This window comes from Myodes glareolus, chromosome 3, assembly GCF_982192425.1.
Source record: "Myodes glareolus chromosome 3, mMyoGla1.1, whole genome shotgun sequence".
Classification (NCBI taxonomy): Eukaryota; Metazoa; Chordata; class Mammalia; order Rodentia; family Cricetidae; genus Myodes; species Myodes glareolus.
Genome location: NC_142028.1, coordinates 77,675,964 through 77,695,602, shown reverse-complemented (window position 1 = coordinate 77,695,602; position 19,639 = coordinate 77,675,964). Strand labels below are relative to the sequence as shown.

At 45.7% G+C, this 19,639-nt stretch overlaps 1 protein-coding gene across 1 annotated transcript; it reads right to left on the bottom strand.

The window, feature by feature from the left end:
* Positions 1 to 7,084: 7,084 nt before the first annotated feature.
* On the bottom strand, positions 7,085 to 19,633 carry Lurap1 (leucine rich adaptor protein 1). Its single transcript, XM_048443928.3, has 2 exons — positions 19,260 to 19,633; positions 7,085 to 11,978 (listed from the first exon to the last, which is right to left on the bottom strand). The coding sequence occupies exons 1-2, from the start codon at positions 19,455 to 19,457 to the stop codon at positions 11,463 to 11,465; spliced, it is 714 nt and encodes a 237-aa protein (XP_048299885.3). The 5' UTR covers positions 19,458 to 19,633; the 3' UTR covers positions 7,085 to 11,462.
* Positions 19,634 to 19,639: the final 6 nt, after the last annotated feature.

Below are 19,639 nucleotides of genomic sequence, written 5' to 3'. Positions count from 1 at the left end.
TTAGCATGTTGGTTACAAGTTGTTATAGATAATGGTCAGGAATAAAGTTAAACAAAGGAGATTAGATTCCAGGTTCTTGTTTTGAAAAAAAAGGGGGAAATTCTGTGGGATTATGCTCTGTACACTGCAAAGACTTGTCACTCGTATTAGTTTAATAAAATGCTGATTGGCTAGTACCTAGGCAGGAAGTATAGGCAGAGCAAACAGGCTAAGAGAATTCTGGGAAGAGAACAGGCAGAGAGTCAGTCACCACCCAGACACAGAGGAAGCAAGATGAGAATGCCTCACTGAGAAAAGGTACCAAACCATGTGACTAAACATAGATAAGAATTATGGATTAAGTTGTAAGAGCTAGTTAATAATAAGCCTGAGCTAACAGGCCAAACAGTTTATAATTAACATAAGCCTCTGTGTGTTTCTTTGGGACTGAATGGCCATGGGCAGGTGAAAGAGACTCCTTCAGTTACACTCGTTCCTCCCCCTCCCCAATAAACTTCTTTCACTGACTTTATTGCTCATGGTATACTTGCTTTGTGGTATACCTTGACTGGACCCCACTGAAAGGAACCCACTTCACTTTTTTTATTTTTTTATCCTTACAGGGAGGCAGAAGCAGGTAAATCTCTCAGATTGAGATTAGCTTCATCTACTGAGCGAGTTGCAGGACAATCAAGGCTACACAAAGAAACGTTGGCTCAAAAAGCAAAAATAAAACAAAAAGTTGAAAAGAATTCCAGCTAGCTTGTAAAGTTTGCTGCACACAAATGAGGACCTGGTGTTAGAAACATAGCTCACTGACTAAGTGTGCTTCCTGCTATTTGAGGAGACCTCAGTTCAGTTCTCACTATGAACCTCAGGCTGGCCTGGAATTCAAGAGAACTGCCTGACTCTGCCTCCCATGCTGGGATTAAAGAGGTACACCACTAGATAAGAAAGGCTTTTATTTGGTGTGGGAGAATATGCACAAACAAAGGGCACACAGAAAAAGACGTCTTGCAAGCAGAGGGGAAAGGACTCTGTACAAAGGAGCCCTGTCTCTCCTTGAAGGTTAGGGGTTTTAAGGGTCTTTGGAGGGGTCTCCCCCAATTTCAGACTGGTCAGTTTTAACAAATATAAGAAGGCAGCTAGGATAGGTCTACAACAGTGGAGTAAACACATCCTGGTCTGGCCTTGAATTTGCTGAACTGATCCACAAACTGGACTACCTACAGTCAGAGAAAAAGCCTGCCAGGCCTTTGTTTTAAGCTACCAGGTTTTTATCTTAGGTCAGGAGAATGAAAAAACAATCAACCATCTTGAAAAGTCATCATCTTTATTATCTAGTCTATGTTACTCCTAGTCCCTCACCGAAATTAAAGGTGGCTTTCAGCCCCAAGAGGAAACTGACCCTTCCTCTCTTAGCAGCCATCAACTCTCAATAGCTCTCTCTTATAAGAATGTGATGGTCCATCTGGAGGAACGGCTCAGCGGTTAAGAGCATGTACAGCTCTTCCAGAGGAGTCTGGCTCCCAGCACCCATGTTGGAAGGCTCACAGCTGCTCTAACTCTACCAGAACCTCCAGGGAACCTGATGCCTCTAGCCTTCCCCAGCACCCGCATTCACATGCAGACATATGCATACAGACATACAGATAGACCCATAATGTAAAATTAAACAAATCACAAGCCTGGAGAGATGGCTTGTGTCAAGAGCACTTGTTTATCTTGCAGAGGACTCAGGTTCAGTTTCCAGAACCCACAGGGTGGCACTCAGCAGGCATACACGTAGGCAAAACACTCAACAGACATAAATAATCCTTAAAAATATATCTTTTCAAAAAAGAAGTAGAATGTTAGAATCTAGCCTCTCCTCAGATCTCCTCACAGATACTGACAGGCTCCCTACTGGGACATTGTCTGTAAGGCCCAAACTAGTAGACTTTCTATGAACTCACTTCTTTTTTTTTTTAAAGTCTTATTTATTTATTTATTATGTATACAATATTCTGTCTGTGTGTATGTCTATTTATTTATTATGTATGCAGTGTTCTGTCTGCATGTATCCCTGCAGGCCAGAAGAGGACACCAGATCCCATTATAGATGTTTGTGAGCCACCATGTGTTTGCTGGGAATTGAACTCGGGACCTGTGAAAGAGCAGCCAGTGCTCGTAACCTCTGAGTCATCTCTCCATCCCTGAACTCACTTCTAGGGGATGTCATATCCTGTTCCCCACCCTCTTTCTTGCTTCCTGGCTCTAGCCTGGGAATCTGACATCCTGGCTGTAGGCTCCTACGCTGAGCCTCCCTCTCAGACTGTATAAGAGGATGATCTCCAGGCCCTGGAGAGATGGTTCAGTGCACTTGTTAAGAGCACTTGTTGCTGTTGCAGAGGAACCAGGTTCAGATCCCAGCACCCACATGGTATCTCAAAACCATCTGTAACCCTAGCTATAGGGGCACCAGGTGCTCACATGGTACACAGATATACATACAGACAAGCAATCATATACATAAAAATAAAATCTTAAAAAAAAAAGAGGCTCCCTCCTCAGTGATGTTGCTCTGATTTTGTTCAGAGATTGCACCACGTCTCCAATGCTGAGGCCTGAACTTCTTCCACCATGCTATTGTCCCTCTGTCTGTCTGTTGTGTTGTTAATCCCAGTGATTCGAGGAGAAAGACCACTGACCCAAATCATCATGGCCAAATTAATAAAAGCAAGCAATTAATTAATCTAAGTTTCTTTCTTTCTTTTTTTTTTCATGTACTCTCTTCCTAAAAGTAAAATTCAAGAGATCAGCCTTGGGGGCTAGAGAGATGGCTCAGAGGTTAAGAGCATTGCCTGCTCTTCCAAAGGTCCTGAGTTCAATTCCCGGCAACCACATGGTGGCTCACAACCATCTGTAATGAGGTCTGGTGCCCTCTTCTGGCCTGTAGACATACACACAGACAGAATATTGTATACATAATAAATAAATAAATAAATATTTTTAAAAAAAAAGAGATCAGCCTTGGGTGTGAGAAAGAGAAGGTTTTTATCACTCAGGGGAAGTGGATTTCCAAGTGGGAGATTTGACTGGCAGAACAGATGGGGTGACATAAGCATGACAAGTTAGTCATAATGACCTCCTGAAACAAAGACATGATTGCAAGGTGGTCGTAACAAGGCAGTCATAATGAACAGTCATAACAAGCTTGTGAAACAAAGGTAGGGTTACAAATGACTATAATAACTTTTTGAAATAAAGACGTGGTTGCCATTTCCTAGAACAGGCAGTACAGAGTCATTTGTAGTTAAGGTTACAGGTGGGGCATAGCCCAATCCTTGAGAAACAGAGGTTTAATCATAAACATGAATGATCCTAGTTTGTCTTTACTATAAGATGGCTTTTAAGCCTATGATGAAGGCATGTTAGTTCACCAATGCTAATAACTCTCCTAATAAATTCCTTAGGGGCTGGAGAGATGGCTCAGCACTGAAAAGCACTGGCTGCTCTTCCAGAGGTCCAGGGTTTGATTCCTAGCACCCACCCACATGGGAATGGACAACTATCTGTAACTACAGTCCCAAGGGATCTGAACTCTTCCAGTTTCCCCAGGGACCAGGCATACACATAGTACATAGTCATGCATATATGCAGGAAAAACACACATAAAGTAATTTCTAAAAATAAAAATAGGGCTGGAGAGATGGCTCAGAGGTTAACAGCATTGCCTGCTTGGTGCGGGAGAATTATTTGTATTCTGTCAATCATATTTTAATAAAACACTGATTGGCCAGGCAGGCAGTATAGGCAGGAAAGCCAGACAGGAAGTAGAGGTGGAGCAAAGAGACTGGGAGTATTCTAGGAAGCTCCTTCTGGCTGTTCTGCCCAGACCACTGGAGAGGAAACATGTAAGCTGCCCAGCTGGAAAAGGTACTGAGCCATTACGACTAACATAGATAATGATAATGGATTAATATAAGTTACAAGGACTAATAAGAAGCCTGACCTAATGGGCCAATCAGTTTATAATCTTATGGAGTCTTGTGTGTGATTTCTCTTTGGGATTTGCCGGTTGTGGGGTACCAGGCGGGACGGAAACCCCAACAAGCCGGCCCTCATGTTACACCTGCTCTTCCAAAGGTCCTGAGTTCAATTCCTAGCAACCACATGGTGGCTCACAACCATCTGTAATGAGGTCTAGTGCCCTCTTCTGGCCTGCAGACATACACACAGACAGAATATTGTATACATAATAAATAAATATTAAAAAAAAATAAACTCCCTAGTCTCTGGTAAACTGTCTGGTGTCTCTCTGAGTCCCATCCTCTCCTTCCTTCCATCCCCACCACATTCAAAAACGCCTTTCATTATGTGGGTCCTGGGGATTGAACTTGGGCTTAGCAGCAAGTCCCTTTACCTGCCTGTTATCTGTTGTCCTGGATTGTTTCTTTTTCAGCATTGAGTTTTGGATGTTCTTGTGTTGGGGGGTGCGCTTATATGTGTAGGTGTGTAGGCAGATTGTGTACAGGTGTCTGGAAGGCAGAAGACAATACTGGGCTGTCGAAGGCTTTGTTCTGGGCCACCAACCAGCTCCCAAACCGTGACACAGAGACTTCTTATTAGTGAGAATGCTTGGCCTTGGCTTATGCTCGTTTCTGGCTAACTTTTTTCCTTTAACTTAAATTAACCTGTTTCTCTTCATCCACATTTTGCATTTTGCCTCAGGACTTTTTACCTTTCTTTCATTCTGTATGTCTTACTCCATGTCTGGCTGTCTGGCAGCTGCCTGGCTGGCTGGTCCAGGGCATATCTCCCTCTCTTCCTCCCTTTCTTTCTCCCTCGTTCTCTCATTCTCTTCTTTCTAGAGCCCAGACTCCTTCTATTTATTCTCTGCCTGCCAGACTGCCTATCCCTCTTCTGCCTAGCTATTAGCCATCCAGCTTTTTATTAGATCAATCAGGTGCCTTAGGCAGACAAGGTAAAACAGCAACACACATTCACATAGCTAAACATATGCAACATATCACACACCTTTGCATAGTTAAAGGAATATTCTGTAACTTTAAAGGAATGTTCTGCAACACTGGGTATTGTTCATCATGCACTGCCCCTGTTTTGTCTTGAGATAGGGTTTCTCATTGGCTTGGAACTCACCAGATTTGCTAGTGAAACTAGCCCATGAGTCGGAGGCTTGCTGGCCACCACACCTAGCTTTTTTATGTGGATTCTAAAAATTAAACCCAGGTCCTCATGGACAAATGAGATGATTCAGTGGGTAAAGGCACTTGCTGTTAACCCTGACTATTTGAGTTCCATTCCCAGGACCATTCCCAGTTCCATTCCCAGTGAAAGGAAAAAACCCAACTCATACATGCTGGTCTCTGACCTACACGCATGCACGATGGCACATGCATCCCTACTGATAAATAAATGAAATAAGGTCTTCAAAAAAGAAAAAAGAAATTGATTGTTAGGTGTATAAGAATTCATTAGTCTTATTTTCTCTACTTTTTCTTGGTTATTTTACTTCTGGAGACAGTCTCATGTAGCCCAGGCTGGCCTCAAACTTACTATATAGCCAAGAATGATCTGGGCATCTGATCTTCCTGCCTCTATCTCCCAAAAGCTGTGTTTACAGAGAACATCACCATACCATGCTTTATTGTACTGTTCTGGCCTCGGGCATGCTAGGCATGCCCTCTCCCTCACACCTGAACTACATTCCCAGCCCCAATTGGATATTTTTTTTAAGATTTATTATTTTAGTACTGGAAAGATGACTCAGTGATGAAGAGCACTTACTGCCTTTTCAGAGGACCAGGGACCAGTTCCCAGCACCCACACAGGACAGCTCACAACCACCTGTATCTCCAGTTCCAGGAGATCTAATTTCTTCCTCTTGCCACCATGGCCACCTGCATATACATGTTACACATGCATACAGTCACACAGTGCACACATGCATGCACATAAAATAACTTTTTAAAAAATTTACTTTTGCCAGACAGTGGTGGCACATGCCTTTAATCCCAGCACTTGGGAGGCAGAAGCACGCAGATCTCTGAGTTCACAGCCAGCCTGGTCTACCGAGAACCCTGTTTAAAAAAACAAAACAAAACACCTTTTTTTAACTTTCATTCTTTTTACTTATACTTTCATTCATTTCACTTATGTGTAGGTGTGTGTGCTTGTATGTGGGTCTGTGCATGTACGTGCACATGACGGCAGTGATCTGACCCCCTGGAGCTGGACTTACAGATGATTATGAGCTGCTGCATGTGCTAAGAGCCAACCTTGAGTCCTCTGGAAGGGCAGCCAGTGCTCTTAGCCACTGAGCCATCTCTTCAGTTCCCCCAGGCTTTATATTTTATATGTTAAAAAAAACTGCAAATAATTGAAAACAGCTACAAGTACAGATCCATACCGGTAAATTTAAAAGAGAGAATAGGGGCTGAAGAGATGAGTCAGAGGTTAAGAGCACTGGCTGCTCTTCCAGAGGACCCGGGTTCAGTTCCCAGCACCCACATGGCAGCTCACAACCATCTGTAGCTCCAGTTCCAGGGGATCTGGCACCATCACACAGATATACATGCAGGCAAAATACCAATACACACAAATAAATAAATTTTAAAGAGAGAGAGAGATTAGCCAGGAGGTGGTAACGCACGCCTTCAATCCCAGCACTCAGGAATCAGAGGCAGGTGAATCTCTGTGAGTTTGAGACTAGCCCGGTCTACAGTGCAAGTTTCAGGAAATCCAGGGCTATATAGAGAAACCCTGTCTCAAAAAAACAAAAGAAAGAGAGAGAATAAGCCAAAACAATTAAAGGAACACCATTACTACTTCAAAAATGACATGGAAAAAGGCATGGTAGTACACGCATGAACTCCTAGTGTCAGGAGTCAGTGAGACCCTGTTTGGGCATTGTTTAGTTTTGTAACACCAGGTATCGTGGTGCAGGCCTATAAGCCCAGTACTTGGAAGAAGAAAGCAAGATCAGGAGTTGAGGATCAGCCTTAGCTACATAGTGAGCTGAAGGCCAGTTTTGGCTATGTGAGACTCTCTCAGGAAAAGAAGGGGGTCGGGATGGGGAATGGAAGACACACAAACCTCTGTCTTATCATTCTGGTATGAACTTTATTTCAGGGTAGCTAAATGGCCCTGAGCTATGAAGTTTTTCCTGTACAGAATTAGAGCTAATAAATAAAGATATACTAATAGTGTCAGGAAATGATAGTTTTGTAATCCCAGTGAAATAAAAGGATCATCAGTGGATGGCAAAACACCTTGGTTTAAAAGTTGGTGGGAAAGTTTATGGTGCAGGAGTCAGACTATCACCATCTGAAACTGGACGGAGTGTGGGGTCTGACATGGGCAGGGAGGAGGAGAGCTTCCAACTAGGAATATCCGTACTCTGTGGAATTACTGACAAATAAGTCTTAGATTGTGTTAAGTCACGGAAATATGGGAGCAAGTCATTAGAGAAGTTCATTTACTAGCAAAGTATACTATATATACATATTAAAACATGTAAAAGCCCAGAATCATATTATACACATACACATATATATTTAAAGATACATTTCCAAACATATATTGACACATTTGAGTGTATGCCTATGTCCAAGAGAAGATTGAGAGTAGGGATCAAGAACTGAAAAAAAAAAAAGAAAAAAACGGATCTAGAATCAACGATAATTAACCTCTAAGGAATAAAAAAACATTTAAAAAGGAGACATGTGTGAGCCCCGGGGAGAGCCTGGCTTAGTCTGTTGGGAATGTAATTACCTCTGTCTGGAGGAGCAGGAGCCACAGTGGTCCTGGAAAGGAGAGACTGCCAGGGACCCAGCCTGCACAAGCCCTCCTTCGACATGCTTTGAAAAGCCTGAGGATTTTCACCCAAGTCTGATTCCTTTTCTAAGACTGGCCTCAAACTTGCAACCTGCCTGCCCCAGCCCCCTGAGAGCTAGGACTGCCAGCATGTGTCAGCATGCCCAGCCTACCTGGTCGTTAAGCCACTAGAGTTTGTGGTAATCCATTACATCAGCAACAGCCAACCAAGACACTGCTGGAGAGTAAGAAAAGAGTGGCTGAGGGGGCTCAGTGGGGAGCCATGGATTTCACAGAAGACCTTACAATCACACTGACTTTCATCTGTACCATTACTTATTTGCTACCGATCTGAAATTAGCAAATTTCTATTCAACAATATGTTGGTAACAGGGGCTGTTTATAGGATTAAGAAACAATGTTTTGAAGTGCTTAATGTATAAACCAGGTTAATTTTCTTTTTATGCGTTACATTTCCTTGTGGGCGCACACACATTCATTATTCTTTGAATGGGTGCAATTGAATACTCAGCATGTACCTGGCACCATAACCACAATGTGCTTGTGCTCACTGTAACCCCAAATATTTCTAACTGAAACTGTCACTCAGTTTCCATTCAACCTAAGGTTTAGCCTAACCACCCCCAGCTCCTTTGAAATACAACACCTGACCTCTCCCATGGTCTCGGGTCCCCTGGACAGGTTCTGTTTCCCCAGCTACCATCTTGGCATTAATGACTTTGGAGATCAGACTTTCACCCTGTTTCCTTCTCATTCTTGTGTCTCTGCATCTCTCACTTCTCTGGGCTCCCAAACAGCTCCTATCTATACCATAAAAGTCCATGCTGATAGGACAACAAAGCCTCATCCAGGCAGCCTAGAGGCATGCAGGAAGGAACAGGGATACATTTTCTGTGATTCTTGGATTCATCAGATGATGAACTAGAGTCTAAAGGTATTAAGACAGGATAGGATACCCAAACCCAAGTGTGGCAGCTCACACTTCTAATTACAGCACTCAGGAAGCTGAGGCAGAAGGACTGCCCACATATTTCAGGCTAGATATGTCGCTGAATATGACTTTGAACCCCTAATCTGTATCCACCTGTCAAGTGCTGGGATTACAGGTCAGGTGTGTGCCACCATACCCAGGTAGGTCTCAGATCTTACAATGAGGAAAACAGTTTTCAGTTCCTTTGGGCATTAGGGTGGTTGACTAGGCAGTGTGACTACAGATGGAGCTGTGGGTTTGCAGACTGGGCAGTGTGACTACAGATGGAGCTGTGGGTTTGCAGACCGGGCAGTGTGACTACAGATGGAGGCAGTTTGTAGGCCGGCAGTAGGTTCTCTATCATGACCATTGCTACAGTTTCACAACAGGCAGAACTGGGCAAATCTATGCCACCTCTCGAAAGGCTAGATCGAATTCCATTTAAACTTGATTTCATCCAGCAACTCCAGCAATGTTGCATAATGGCCACAAGGAGGCAGGCAACCTCTTCAGCTCCTAAATTTATAGCTGATGAAATGTAACTCAGAAAAGGAATACAGTATCTTCAATGAGGAAAGGTGGTTGGTTGTCCGAGGAACACTATAGATGGCTCAGAGTGTGGACTGGGACAGAGCATCTGAAATTCCAGTCTGAGGAAAAGAAAGCAGGAGTCCCAGAACTATGGGCCACAGAGAGGAAGTCCAGCTACAGCAGAAAAGAAGCTATGGTCGCTGTAGAAATAACAATCACTTTGAGGGCACGTGAGGAGAGGTCTAGAGGAAAGCCAGAGACCGAATTGCTGTAGGATTTGGTGGCTACAAAACTATTGAGGTGTTGGGGCTGGGGAGGCAGGAGAGTAGACACAATCAACATGGTTACTTTCCCTTCTCTAAAATGAAATTTCTGGAAAGCAGAAAAAGACTGTTTTAGGGAAGATTCCTCCAACTCAGGAGGGTCCCCTGAACAAAGATTGCCCTTTCCCCTCCAGTAATCCAATTTCAGGGCCCTGGAAAGACAGGGCAGCTACCTGGGACTCAAAGGGCTAATCTCCAAGAAGTCACTCTGGTTTCTTTGTTTTTGTTTTATTGGTTTGGGTTTTAGTTTTTGGAGACAGTGGTTTTTGTGTGTGTGTGTGTGTGTGTGTGTAGTTCTGGCTGCCCTGGAACTCTCTCTGTAGACCAGGCTAGCCACAAACTCAGAGAGATCTGCCTCCAAAGTGCTGGGATTAAAGGTGTGAGTCACCACCAGCCAGCTCTGATTGTTTTTTGAGACTAGGTCTAACTATGTACATAGCTTTGGCTGGCTTGGAACTCATAGAGATCCACCTGCCTCTGTTTTCTGAGTGCCCGGCTTTATTTAGGTATAAATCACAGCATTTGCCACCCCTTTCTCTGGACCTGCCCTTTCCTTGAGCCCCCAAATGGCGATTTCCCTGAATTTCTTCACCAGTGTAATTAGCTAGGGCCTTGGGATCCAGCCCCAGAGCCAGCCCCAATTACCCCTCAAGTCCAGGAGTCATAGGCTTGCCCTAAAGTTCTTTCTGGTCTATTCCCCCCAATGAGGCCCAGGAACCACAGGGCCTCTGTCTTTTCCTGCCACACTCCCACACCGTAGCTCAAACAAGGGGATTCCTTGTGTCTCAACTCCAGAAAGGCATCCTTATGATTAAATGGTGGAAGTTGGCCAGGATGAGGGAAGAGTGAGCAGAGTCAGAGATGACAAGATCATCCCGCCATCTGCGAGTGTCCCCAGAACCTTGAGAATTCACTCTCCTTATTTCCAAGCAACAATGGGACGAGAGGCACATAAAAATGCAGAGGCCGAAAGAGGAAACTGAGATGTGAAGACGCTCAAGCTAAACTCCTGGCAGATAGATCTGGAGGTAAGAAACAGGGCCAGGGCCAGACAGGGTCTCCAGTAAAGTGAGCTAAGCAGATTTGAGAGCTGAGGTGGAGGCCTTTGAGTTTCTCACCACCTGGTAAGAATATCATTACAGCACCAAACAGGGATGAAAACACCATGTTTGAAAAGAACCTGATAAAAGCAGCACAGACATCGGCAGGAAGAGCAATGTGTTTCCTCTCACAGGAGGCAATGGCAGGACAACAGGGACTCAGAAACCCTCGATACAGGCCTATCACACACCAACCAGGACTGCTATAGAGGAAACACTCTTCCCTGTATCATGGAAGGAAATGACATCACTCAGCAGGCAGCAAAGGGTTCCTCTTCCAACTCCAAAGGCATGTAGGAGGGCCAATCCATGGAGATTTGGTCCTGAACGCCCCTCCCCAGTTCTCCATCTTTTATAAGAGGCATCCCAGCCTCCTAGGCTCTGGATGAGGAGATTATTTCCCCCATCTCTTCTTCAGTGATGTCCTAGAGGCCCTAAATTTTCATAAACCTTCCCCTCACTGGGGAAGGGTGTGGGATACCCTTACATCAGGAGCCACAGGCTAGTTCTCTAGAGTGAATATCTCTATGGAAATAGCTCCAGGGACCCAGTAATTGAGAGATAAATGCCAAGGCTCCCCAGGGACCAGAGAGAGAAGCCAGGCTTCTGTGGTAAGTGATTTCAGTACAGCTTCTGTCTCGTCGGAGGTTGAGGGAAAATTGAGAGAGACTTGGGCCAAACGTTGAAAGAGTCACAAAGCACAAATAGGTAGGAAAGTTTTTACAAGAAGGTCACATCATCCTGGCACTGTCCCCAGTACCAGTGAGCCTCAAAGCCCTGCTTGACATTGTCATCCTCCGATAGCTCAGGTGGTCCACCTTGAAGCTCGTCTCCTGGGAGCTGCCAAGGAGCTGTTAAGCTCCCTAGCTTGGTGGATGTTATGTCCACCTCAGTCCTGGCTTCACCGGGTATAACCTTTGCCCAGTCAATCTCAGGACAGGAAGGCCCAGGGGGTCCTTGTTCATCCAGCTCTCTGGGGGCCACAGTGTCCAAGAAACTGCCAATAGAGACACTGTCCAGCCGGTCAGTTGAACTGGTATCTGGCAGGCTGTCCCAACTGCCCCGCCTTGAGCGGCCTGGGCTTCCACCTGTCAGGCTATACTGGCTGCTGGTGAGACTACTGCAATGGCTGGTCAGGGTTCCCCGCTCCTCCAGCAGCCAACGAACTGCCTCAATGCCCTCATTCAGGGTCACCAGCTGCTGCAGGATCTTCACATCGATAGCTCGAAGGTAAGCCTGAAGAAGCGAGAAAAGAAATTAGTTCCTGGTTCCATGCTGTGAGTTTCCCAGGTGCTTCCCTAACCTTGCAGTCCAGTCAGCTATGCGTCACTCACTTTTAGAAAACCTGGACAGCCAGTCAGGTGCAGGTGGTACATGCCTTTAATCCCATCACTTGGGAGGCAGAGACAGACGAATCTCTGTGAGTTCGAGACCAGCCTAGTCTACAGTGTGAGTTCTAGGACAGCCAAACCAGGGTTACACAGAGAAACCCTGTATCAAAAACAAAACAAAACAAAACAACAACAACAAAAAACCCCACCAAAAAAACAATAAATAAATCAATAAGCAAGCCATCACCCACTTCACAGCCTGGGAGCAAGGGTTACTAAAATGCTGTCAGGCATGTACTTAAACATTAAAATATGAGGCTCAGGGGCTGCAAATACGGCTCCGTGGGGAGAACACTTGCGTGGCAGGCACTAAGCTCTGGGTTCCTTAGCACCCAGTAAAATAGGTATGGTGATGTAGTTTTGTAATCCAGGCACTCAGGAGATGGAAGCAGGAGGATCAGAGGTTCTAGGTCATTCTCAGCTATATCAGCAGTTCAAGACCAGCCTGGGCTTCGTGAGACCTGTTTTAAAATTAATAAAGTAAAACAAAACTGTTGTGGTGGTTTATGTCTATAGCTCTAGCACCTAAGAGGCTGAGCAAACACTTGGAAGGCAGAAGCAGGCAGCCTGGCTCCAGGACAGCCAGGGCTACACAATGAAACGCTGTCTCAAGAAACCAAAAAAAAAAAAAAAAAAAGACAAAAAAGCAGACAAAATAAGGAGGCTGAGGTAGGAGGAACAAGAGTTTGAGGCCAGAGGCCAGAGAGATGACTCACTGCTAAGCCTTGCAGAGGGCTGGAGTTTGGTTCCATAGGAGCTGGCTCACAGCCTCTTCTAAACTACAGCTCCAAAAAATCCAGTCCCCTCTTCTGACCTTGACACACACAAACATGTATAAACACATAAATCAAAATAAATATTCTTAAAACTTTAAAGGTGTTTAAGGCTAGTGCAAGAACTAGTAAATCACTGTCTCTCTCCTTTCTCTTCTCCCAGCATCTCTCTGCCTCTCTGTCTCTCTGTCTCTCTGTCTCTCTCTCTCCCATTCTCTCTTCCTTCCCCCATTCCCTTTATCTCTGTAAAACACTTCACTGAAGAAAAACAAAACAAACACAAAACTAACAAATCCAGAGTTAGGGTTAATGCAGAGTACCTGCTTAGCCCGTCCAGTCTCCAACACAACATACACACGTGTACACACACACACGAATCCAAAATCCACTCTACTGGGCTTCAAACTTTCTATTCAAGGTAAGCTGCTGGGGTATATTCCATCATACTGTGAACCCTGAATTTGCATTTGTGCTTATTAAATAAAATTAGCCTTGGGTCAGGAGACTGAGTGAGTATCTAGAAAGTAATCATAGAGCATCAGAGGGCATCCAGGAGAGATAGAGAGACACAGGAAGTAGTAGGGAGGGATTTGGAGTGGCCCAGTTTTTTATGGTTTGGCAGAGTGGAAGCATGGGTTTTTCGGAGACACCAGTAAAAAAAGAAGGTTAGGTAGTTGTGACCCAGTCTCTCTGAGTTAACAGGTTTTCACCCCAGTCTTGAGTTTTATTTATAAAGAAAATGATAAAGGTTACCTTTAGCGGTAGCCACAGAGCCTGGTGGGACACCAGGCTGTCACCTGAGCAGCAGGCCGCTGCTACAAAAGCAGGCCAGTAACTGTGGAGTTGCAATTGCTGGCTGAAGTAGCAGTAGGTTAAGACACAGCCACTGTGCCAAAGCTAAACAACAGTAAACTATTCCACCAATCTAGATTCACCAGTGTCACTTAGAAACCAAAGACTAGCTCTCCTAAGGTGTCCGCTGGGAAACAGTTTGGGCCAAAAGAAGATGGATGCTAACTTGGTTCCCTTGGTGACAAGGCCCAAAGGGGAGAAGGGCTAAACAGAGCTCAGGGTCAGAATGCTGGGGATTTGGGGCCTTTAGTTTTCCTTTAGTCTTCCGGAAGTAAGTGTGAATTACAGTAAAACCTCCAGGGGTCCCTCCCACCTCAAGTGTACTGAGTTAACCTTTCTCAAGCACAAGTCTGAACCTGCCCCTAAGCTTTGCAGTGTTCAGAGAGAATAAACATATCAGTAGATGCCTGTTATATTATGACCCTTTTCCATCTCTCTAGCTTCAAGTCTAGATACGTCTTTGTAAATCAAGATCTTGCCACAACATTTGTTCTTTTTGTTTTTGTTTTTAAAGATTTTATTTATCTATTATGTGTACAGAATTCTTAGTATTCTGTCTGCATGTATGCCTGCAGGCCAGAAGAGGGCACCAGATCTCATTACAGATGGGTGTGAGACATCATGTGGTTGCTGGGAATTGAACTCAGGACCTTTGGAAGAGCAGGTAGTGCTCTTAATCGCTGAGTGGTATCTCCAGCCCCTGTTTTGTTTTTGAAACAGGTCTCACTATGTACCTGGCTGGCCTGGAACTCACTATGTATGCAAGGCTGGCCTCACAGGGATTTGTTTGCCCCTGCCTCCTGAGTCCTGGGATTAAAGAAGTGTGCCACCATCCTGGTATATTATTGCTTGCAAGTTTAGATTTATTTAGTTTAACATTTTTTAAACATTTATTTTGTTCTGTCTGCATGTATGTCTACATGCCAGACCAGAAGAGGGCACCAGATCTCATTACAGATGGGTGTGAGCCACCATGTGGTCATTGAACACAGGACCTCTGGAAGAGCAGCCAGTACTCTTAACTGTTGAGCCATCTCTTTCACCCTTATTTAGTTTAACTTTTAACCAAATTAATACATTCATATAGAAATAGGCCTGGTGGCACAAATTTGTAACCCCAGCTAACGAAGAAGTGAAAGCAGGATTGCAAATTCAAGAACATCCCAGATAACTGTTTTGTCTCATAATAAAAAGATATTTTAGTCAGCTGGTGGTGGCTCACACCTTTAATAACAGCTCTTGGGAGGCATAGACAGGTGGATCTCAGTGAGTTTGAGGTCAGCCTGGTCTACAAAGCGAGTTTCAGGACAGCCAGGACTGTCACACAGAAACACCCTATCTCAGCCTCTGCACCCCCAGTGCTGGGGTTAAAGGCGTGTGCCACCACCATCCAGCGATGCTTAAAAAAAAAAGATATTTTTAAAAAGGACTTGGAGAGTCAGCAAGATGACTTAGCAGGGCACCTGCCTCTGCCTCCCCAGTGCTAGGATTAAAGGCGTGTGCCACAATGCATGGTTTCACTTCTTGAAGACCAGGGTTCGGTTCCCAGCACCCACGTGGTAAGCTAAGGACAATCCTTAACTCCAGTTTCAGGGAATATGAAGCCCTCTTCTGACCTCTGCAGGCATCAGTCACGCGTGTGGTCCACACATACACATAAACACTGAAAACACTCAAACATAGAAGAAAAGTAATAACGCTATATATTTTTCATTCCATGAGGCAAATGGTAGAGAAAACAACGCTTCAGAGACTTGTGAGTCTCTGGAGGGCCCTAACCCAACCTAGATGAGAGACATGAACTTGAGAGACATGGACTTAACCAGTGGGGAGAAGCATTCCAGCCAGAGGATGTACTGTCCTCTGATTCTAAATGGAGGACACCTGACACCGCATCACTCCAGGTCAGCTCTTCTGGGAGGCAGGCCCGGCATTTTTTTTCTTGAACTTTTGATCCTGCTGCCTCACCTCTAGTATGCTAGGATTACAGCCATGCCAGCCACACCCAGTTTTGTGTCGTTCTAAGGATTCAACGCAGGGCTTTCTGCATACAAGGCAAGCAAGCACTCTCCATCTGAGCCCATGCCTAGCTCCCCACAGCATTTCTCTTCCTGCACAAGCCCCAGTCTGTCTCCTCCTTCCCCATCCCAGGTCATCAGCTCTCTGAGATTAGTTCCCGCCCAACTCATTGCAGGTTTTCTGCCTAAGGTTGCACCGAGCACCTTCTATTCAGCTCTGTGATTCTGAAAGAGACTGAGTTTCAGTCTCTTAGGAAACCAACGGGAGCACCAGACTCTTTAATCCTGCGACAGTGGGATTCCCTGACTGTGACAACATCATCCCCCCAGAATAGAAGTAAAAGGCCTTCTCACCAGAAAAAGAAACACTCATTTCATGCCATCTCTTTGGAAACAGAGCAGAAGATAAATAGAGGCCACCCAATGCTTTCCCCTGGAGGCTCCCTTCTCCTCCCCCTATGTAGATCAGATTCTGCCCAGCCCAGGTGTCCTGGGCAGGGCTCCCTCTTTACTCAAACCCAAATTAGGTCTCAGGTTAAAAGCCTGAAGACCTATTTCTAGATCCCTGGTAACTGACTGTTGGGATTAACTATTGTCACTAAAATAAAAATCCTTAACAGTTGCCTAGTTCCAAAATTACTCCCTTATTTCCTCTGTCAAAGGACAAAAAACCATAAGGACAAGGAAGAGACAGGACCCTCCTTAAGACCACACAATACATCAGAAGTGGAGACAAGGGGGGACTGGAGAGATGGCTCAGTGGTTAAGAGCATTGCCTGCTCTTCCAAAGGTCCTGAGTTCAATTCCCAGCAACCACATGGTGGTTCACAACCATCTGTAATGAGATCTGGTGCCCTCTCTGACCTGTAGGCATACATGTAGGCAGATATTGTATGCATAATAAATGAATAAATATTTAAAAAAAAAGAAGTGGAGACAAGGTTTGAACTTGTGCCTTTCCCCCATCCTTGACTAATCCTTTCTCACCAACTGCACCGTTGCCATTGCTTGCCATTCCCACACATCTCAGACTGGCTCTTCCCTCACTCAGCTTCAGACTAGGAAACAAGGCGAGAGTAGAAAGCTAAAAGTAGCACTGACCTTGGCCTGAAGGTCAAGCCTCTGCTCCTACTGAGGGGAGCAGAGAGACAGGGACAACTGAAGGACAGACCTTAGATGGCTTTGGTCAGTTCGGCCTTCCTGACCTCAGATCTCCTGCCCCGCCCTGTGCTTCAGTAAACGAGTGGTTAGAACTGAATACAGGAAGAAATCAATGCTCTCCTGGCCTGAGGAGGGAGAGAGGAACCTGACATGGATCTTTTCCCTCTTCCGGTCTCCAAAACACTGTTCATGGGAAGCCTCAGACCCTAGATCAGTTAGACCAAAAGTTAAAACCAGAAGTTAAGGAGCTGGAGAAATGGCTCAGAGGTTGCTTTTCCAGTGGTCCTGAGTTCAATTCCCAGCAACCACATGGTGACTCACAACTGTCTATAATGAGATCTGGTGCCCTCTCAGGCAAACATGCAGACAGAACACTGTGTCAATAATAAATAAATAAATATTAGAGAAAAAAAACAAATATACTTCCCTAGAGTTTATAAAGAATGAGAGTCAGAGGTTAGGCCTGCCTCCAGATTTCCCGTATGAGAAGCAAGCCCATGGACATTTGAAACTCTTCTCATTTCAGTGACGTGAAATGTGCTTAAAGTGCCAGCACAAAACAGGTTTTTCATGATCAATGTGATCAAATGATCTGGGCTCAAATCTTGGCTTTACTTTTTGAGTGGCCGTGGGCAACTGCTTCGGTTCATATATAAAATATCGAGCTGAGCATGAAGGACTAGCGTGGAGGAAGAGTGGTACAGCTCAGCTGAAGAGCACTCGCCCTGTAGGCGCAAAACCCTAGATTCAGCACCTCAAAGGGGGGAAATGGCACTGGAGAGACAGCTTAGCAGTCAGGAGCGCTTATTCTTGCAGAGGATCCAGGTTAGGTTCCCAGCACCCACACAGTGGCTCAGAACCATCCATAACTTCAATTCAAGGTATTTGATGCTCTCTAACCTCCATGGGCAACAGGCATGCACATGCTACACACACATTCACACAGGCAAATATTCCTACACATAATTTTTCTTAAACTTCTTTAAAAAGAAAATAAACATGTATTATGCTGGGCACTGATACATGGCTTATATTCCCAGTATAATTTAATTTCTAGCTGGGTATGGTGGCCCACGCTCATAATCCCGGCACTCAAGAGACTGAGTGAGACAAGAGGAATATGTGTTTGGGGGCCAGCCTGACAAAACATAGACTCAAAACACCGAAACAAAACAACTTAGTTTTCAAAGGACAAAGTAGGTAGGCTTTCTCTATGCCTTGAACAGTTTGCACAATGTACCAGGCCTCTTTCAGAGGTAAGTACAGTCAGCCCTCTGGAGAGAATTTGGCATTCAACTACAACCTTCAAGACCAAGCACACACTTGACCTTCATATCCTGCCCCCTGGGAACCTCTCTGATCCTCATCCCAGGAGGCTCTCTTAGCATAGAATGAGAGCCCTGGGCTGGCCTTAGAAGTTGACTATGTCTCTCCTTCCACCCTTCCAGATCTGCTTGACATAAGGTTGGGCACACAGTGGGGCCCCAGGAAGACCTATTAACTGGCACAGTCACGGCTTCTGGTTCTGAGCCCAGGAGTAGCTGGCAATTCCTCAGTTCTCCAGAACTGGCTGCAGAGTGGCGGCAGGTGTAATCCATCTGTTTCACCGGAACCAGGGCCCTGGGGGAGCCCGCTGGGGCCCAGTTGCCCTTTTGGCTCAGAATTTGAACCAACAGCTCCAGGGAAGGCGGGATGCTGCTGTTTCCTCCCCTCTCCCCAAGAGTCTGAAAGGAGACTGAATCCCAGGTGAAGGACCAACTCGAACTGTGTGTTGCTACTCTGTTGCTGTCTCTATTAAGGTCTTTGAATGTTTAATACCGTGCTGGTGCGATGCTTAGGAAAAAGACGTGTTTTTAGTGTGTCCCTAATGCAGGCAGTTTCAAAACACCCTGGGGCCTTAGGAATGAAACCTTTCTCCAGTTTGCCAGAGGAGTGGGTAGAAAACGGTTGCCTTATAATGGGGTATTAGGAAATTGACGGCCCCGGATGCTAATGGAAAGAATTTGCGCTGAACTAAGTTTTTTGTACTACTTAGCCCTGGCCTCCCTCCTACCGATTATTGGGCAGGGAAAAGTTCCAAGAGCTGTGCCTCCTACACCAGTTCCCAGGCTCTCTCAACCCTTCACTCACCCTTGGGAGTGAGAGGTCATGCAATGAGACGTCATTTCTCTCCACTTTCAACCGAGGGTATATGGATTGATCTAGGAGGGACCCTCCTCCCTCCTCTGCAGCCTAACTCTGGGAACCTGAGCCTATCCTTACAAATGGCCTTATGCTGAGGACCCTGTCCCTGTCCCCGTGGCCTATAGCACCCACACTCACCAGCTCCATCCTCAGCGCCATGATCTTGTCCCCCAGGCTGTGGCCGGTGCTGGATGCCCTAGGGAGCAGCAGGTCCCCAGAGGTTCCCAGCTCCCACTCGCCTCGAAGCCCGCGGAGTAGCCCTTCCGGGGTCTTCCTGCCCACCTTGCCCTCCACGTCCCGCAAGTCAGGCGTCTGGGACTCTGCAGTCCCCTCCATGTGGGCCCAAGCCAAAATAAGGCTGGGCGACCAGACGCGGAGGTCCAGTTCCCTAGGGTCCTCCCTTCTCCGCCGTGAACGCGGAGCGAAACCGGTGGGTCCCCGCCTGCGCCGCGCTGGGGGCAGGAGGAGGGCGCCGTAACGCTCAGAAAAGCCGCGCAGTCGGGCAGAGAAAAATACCG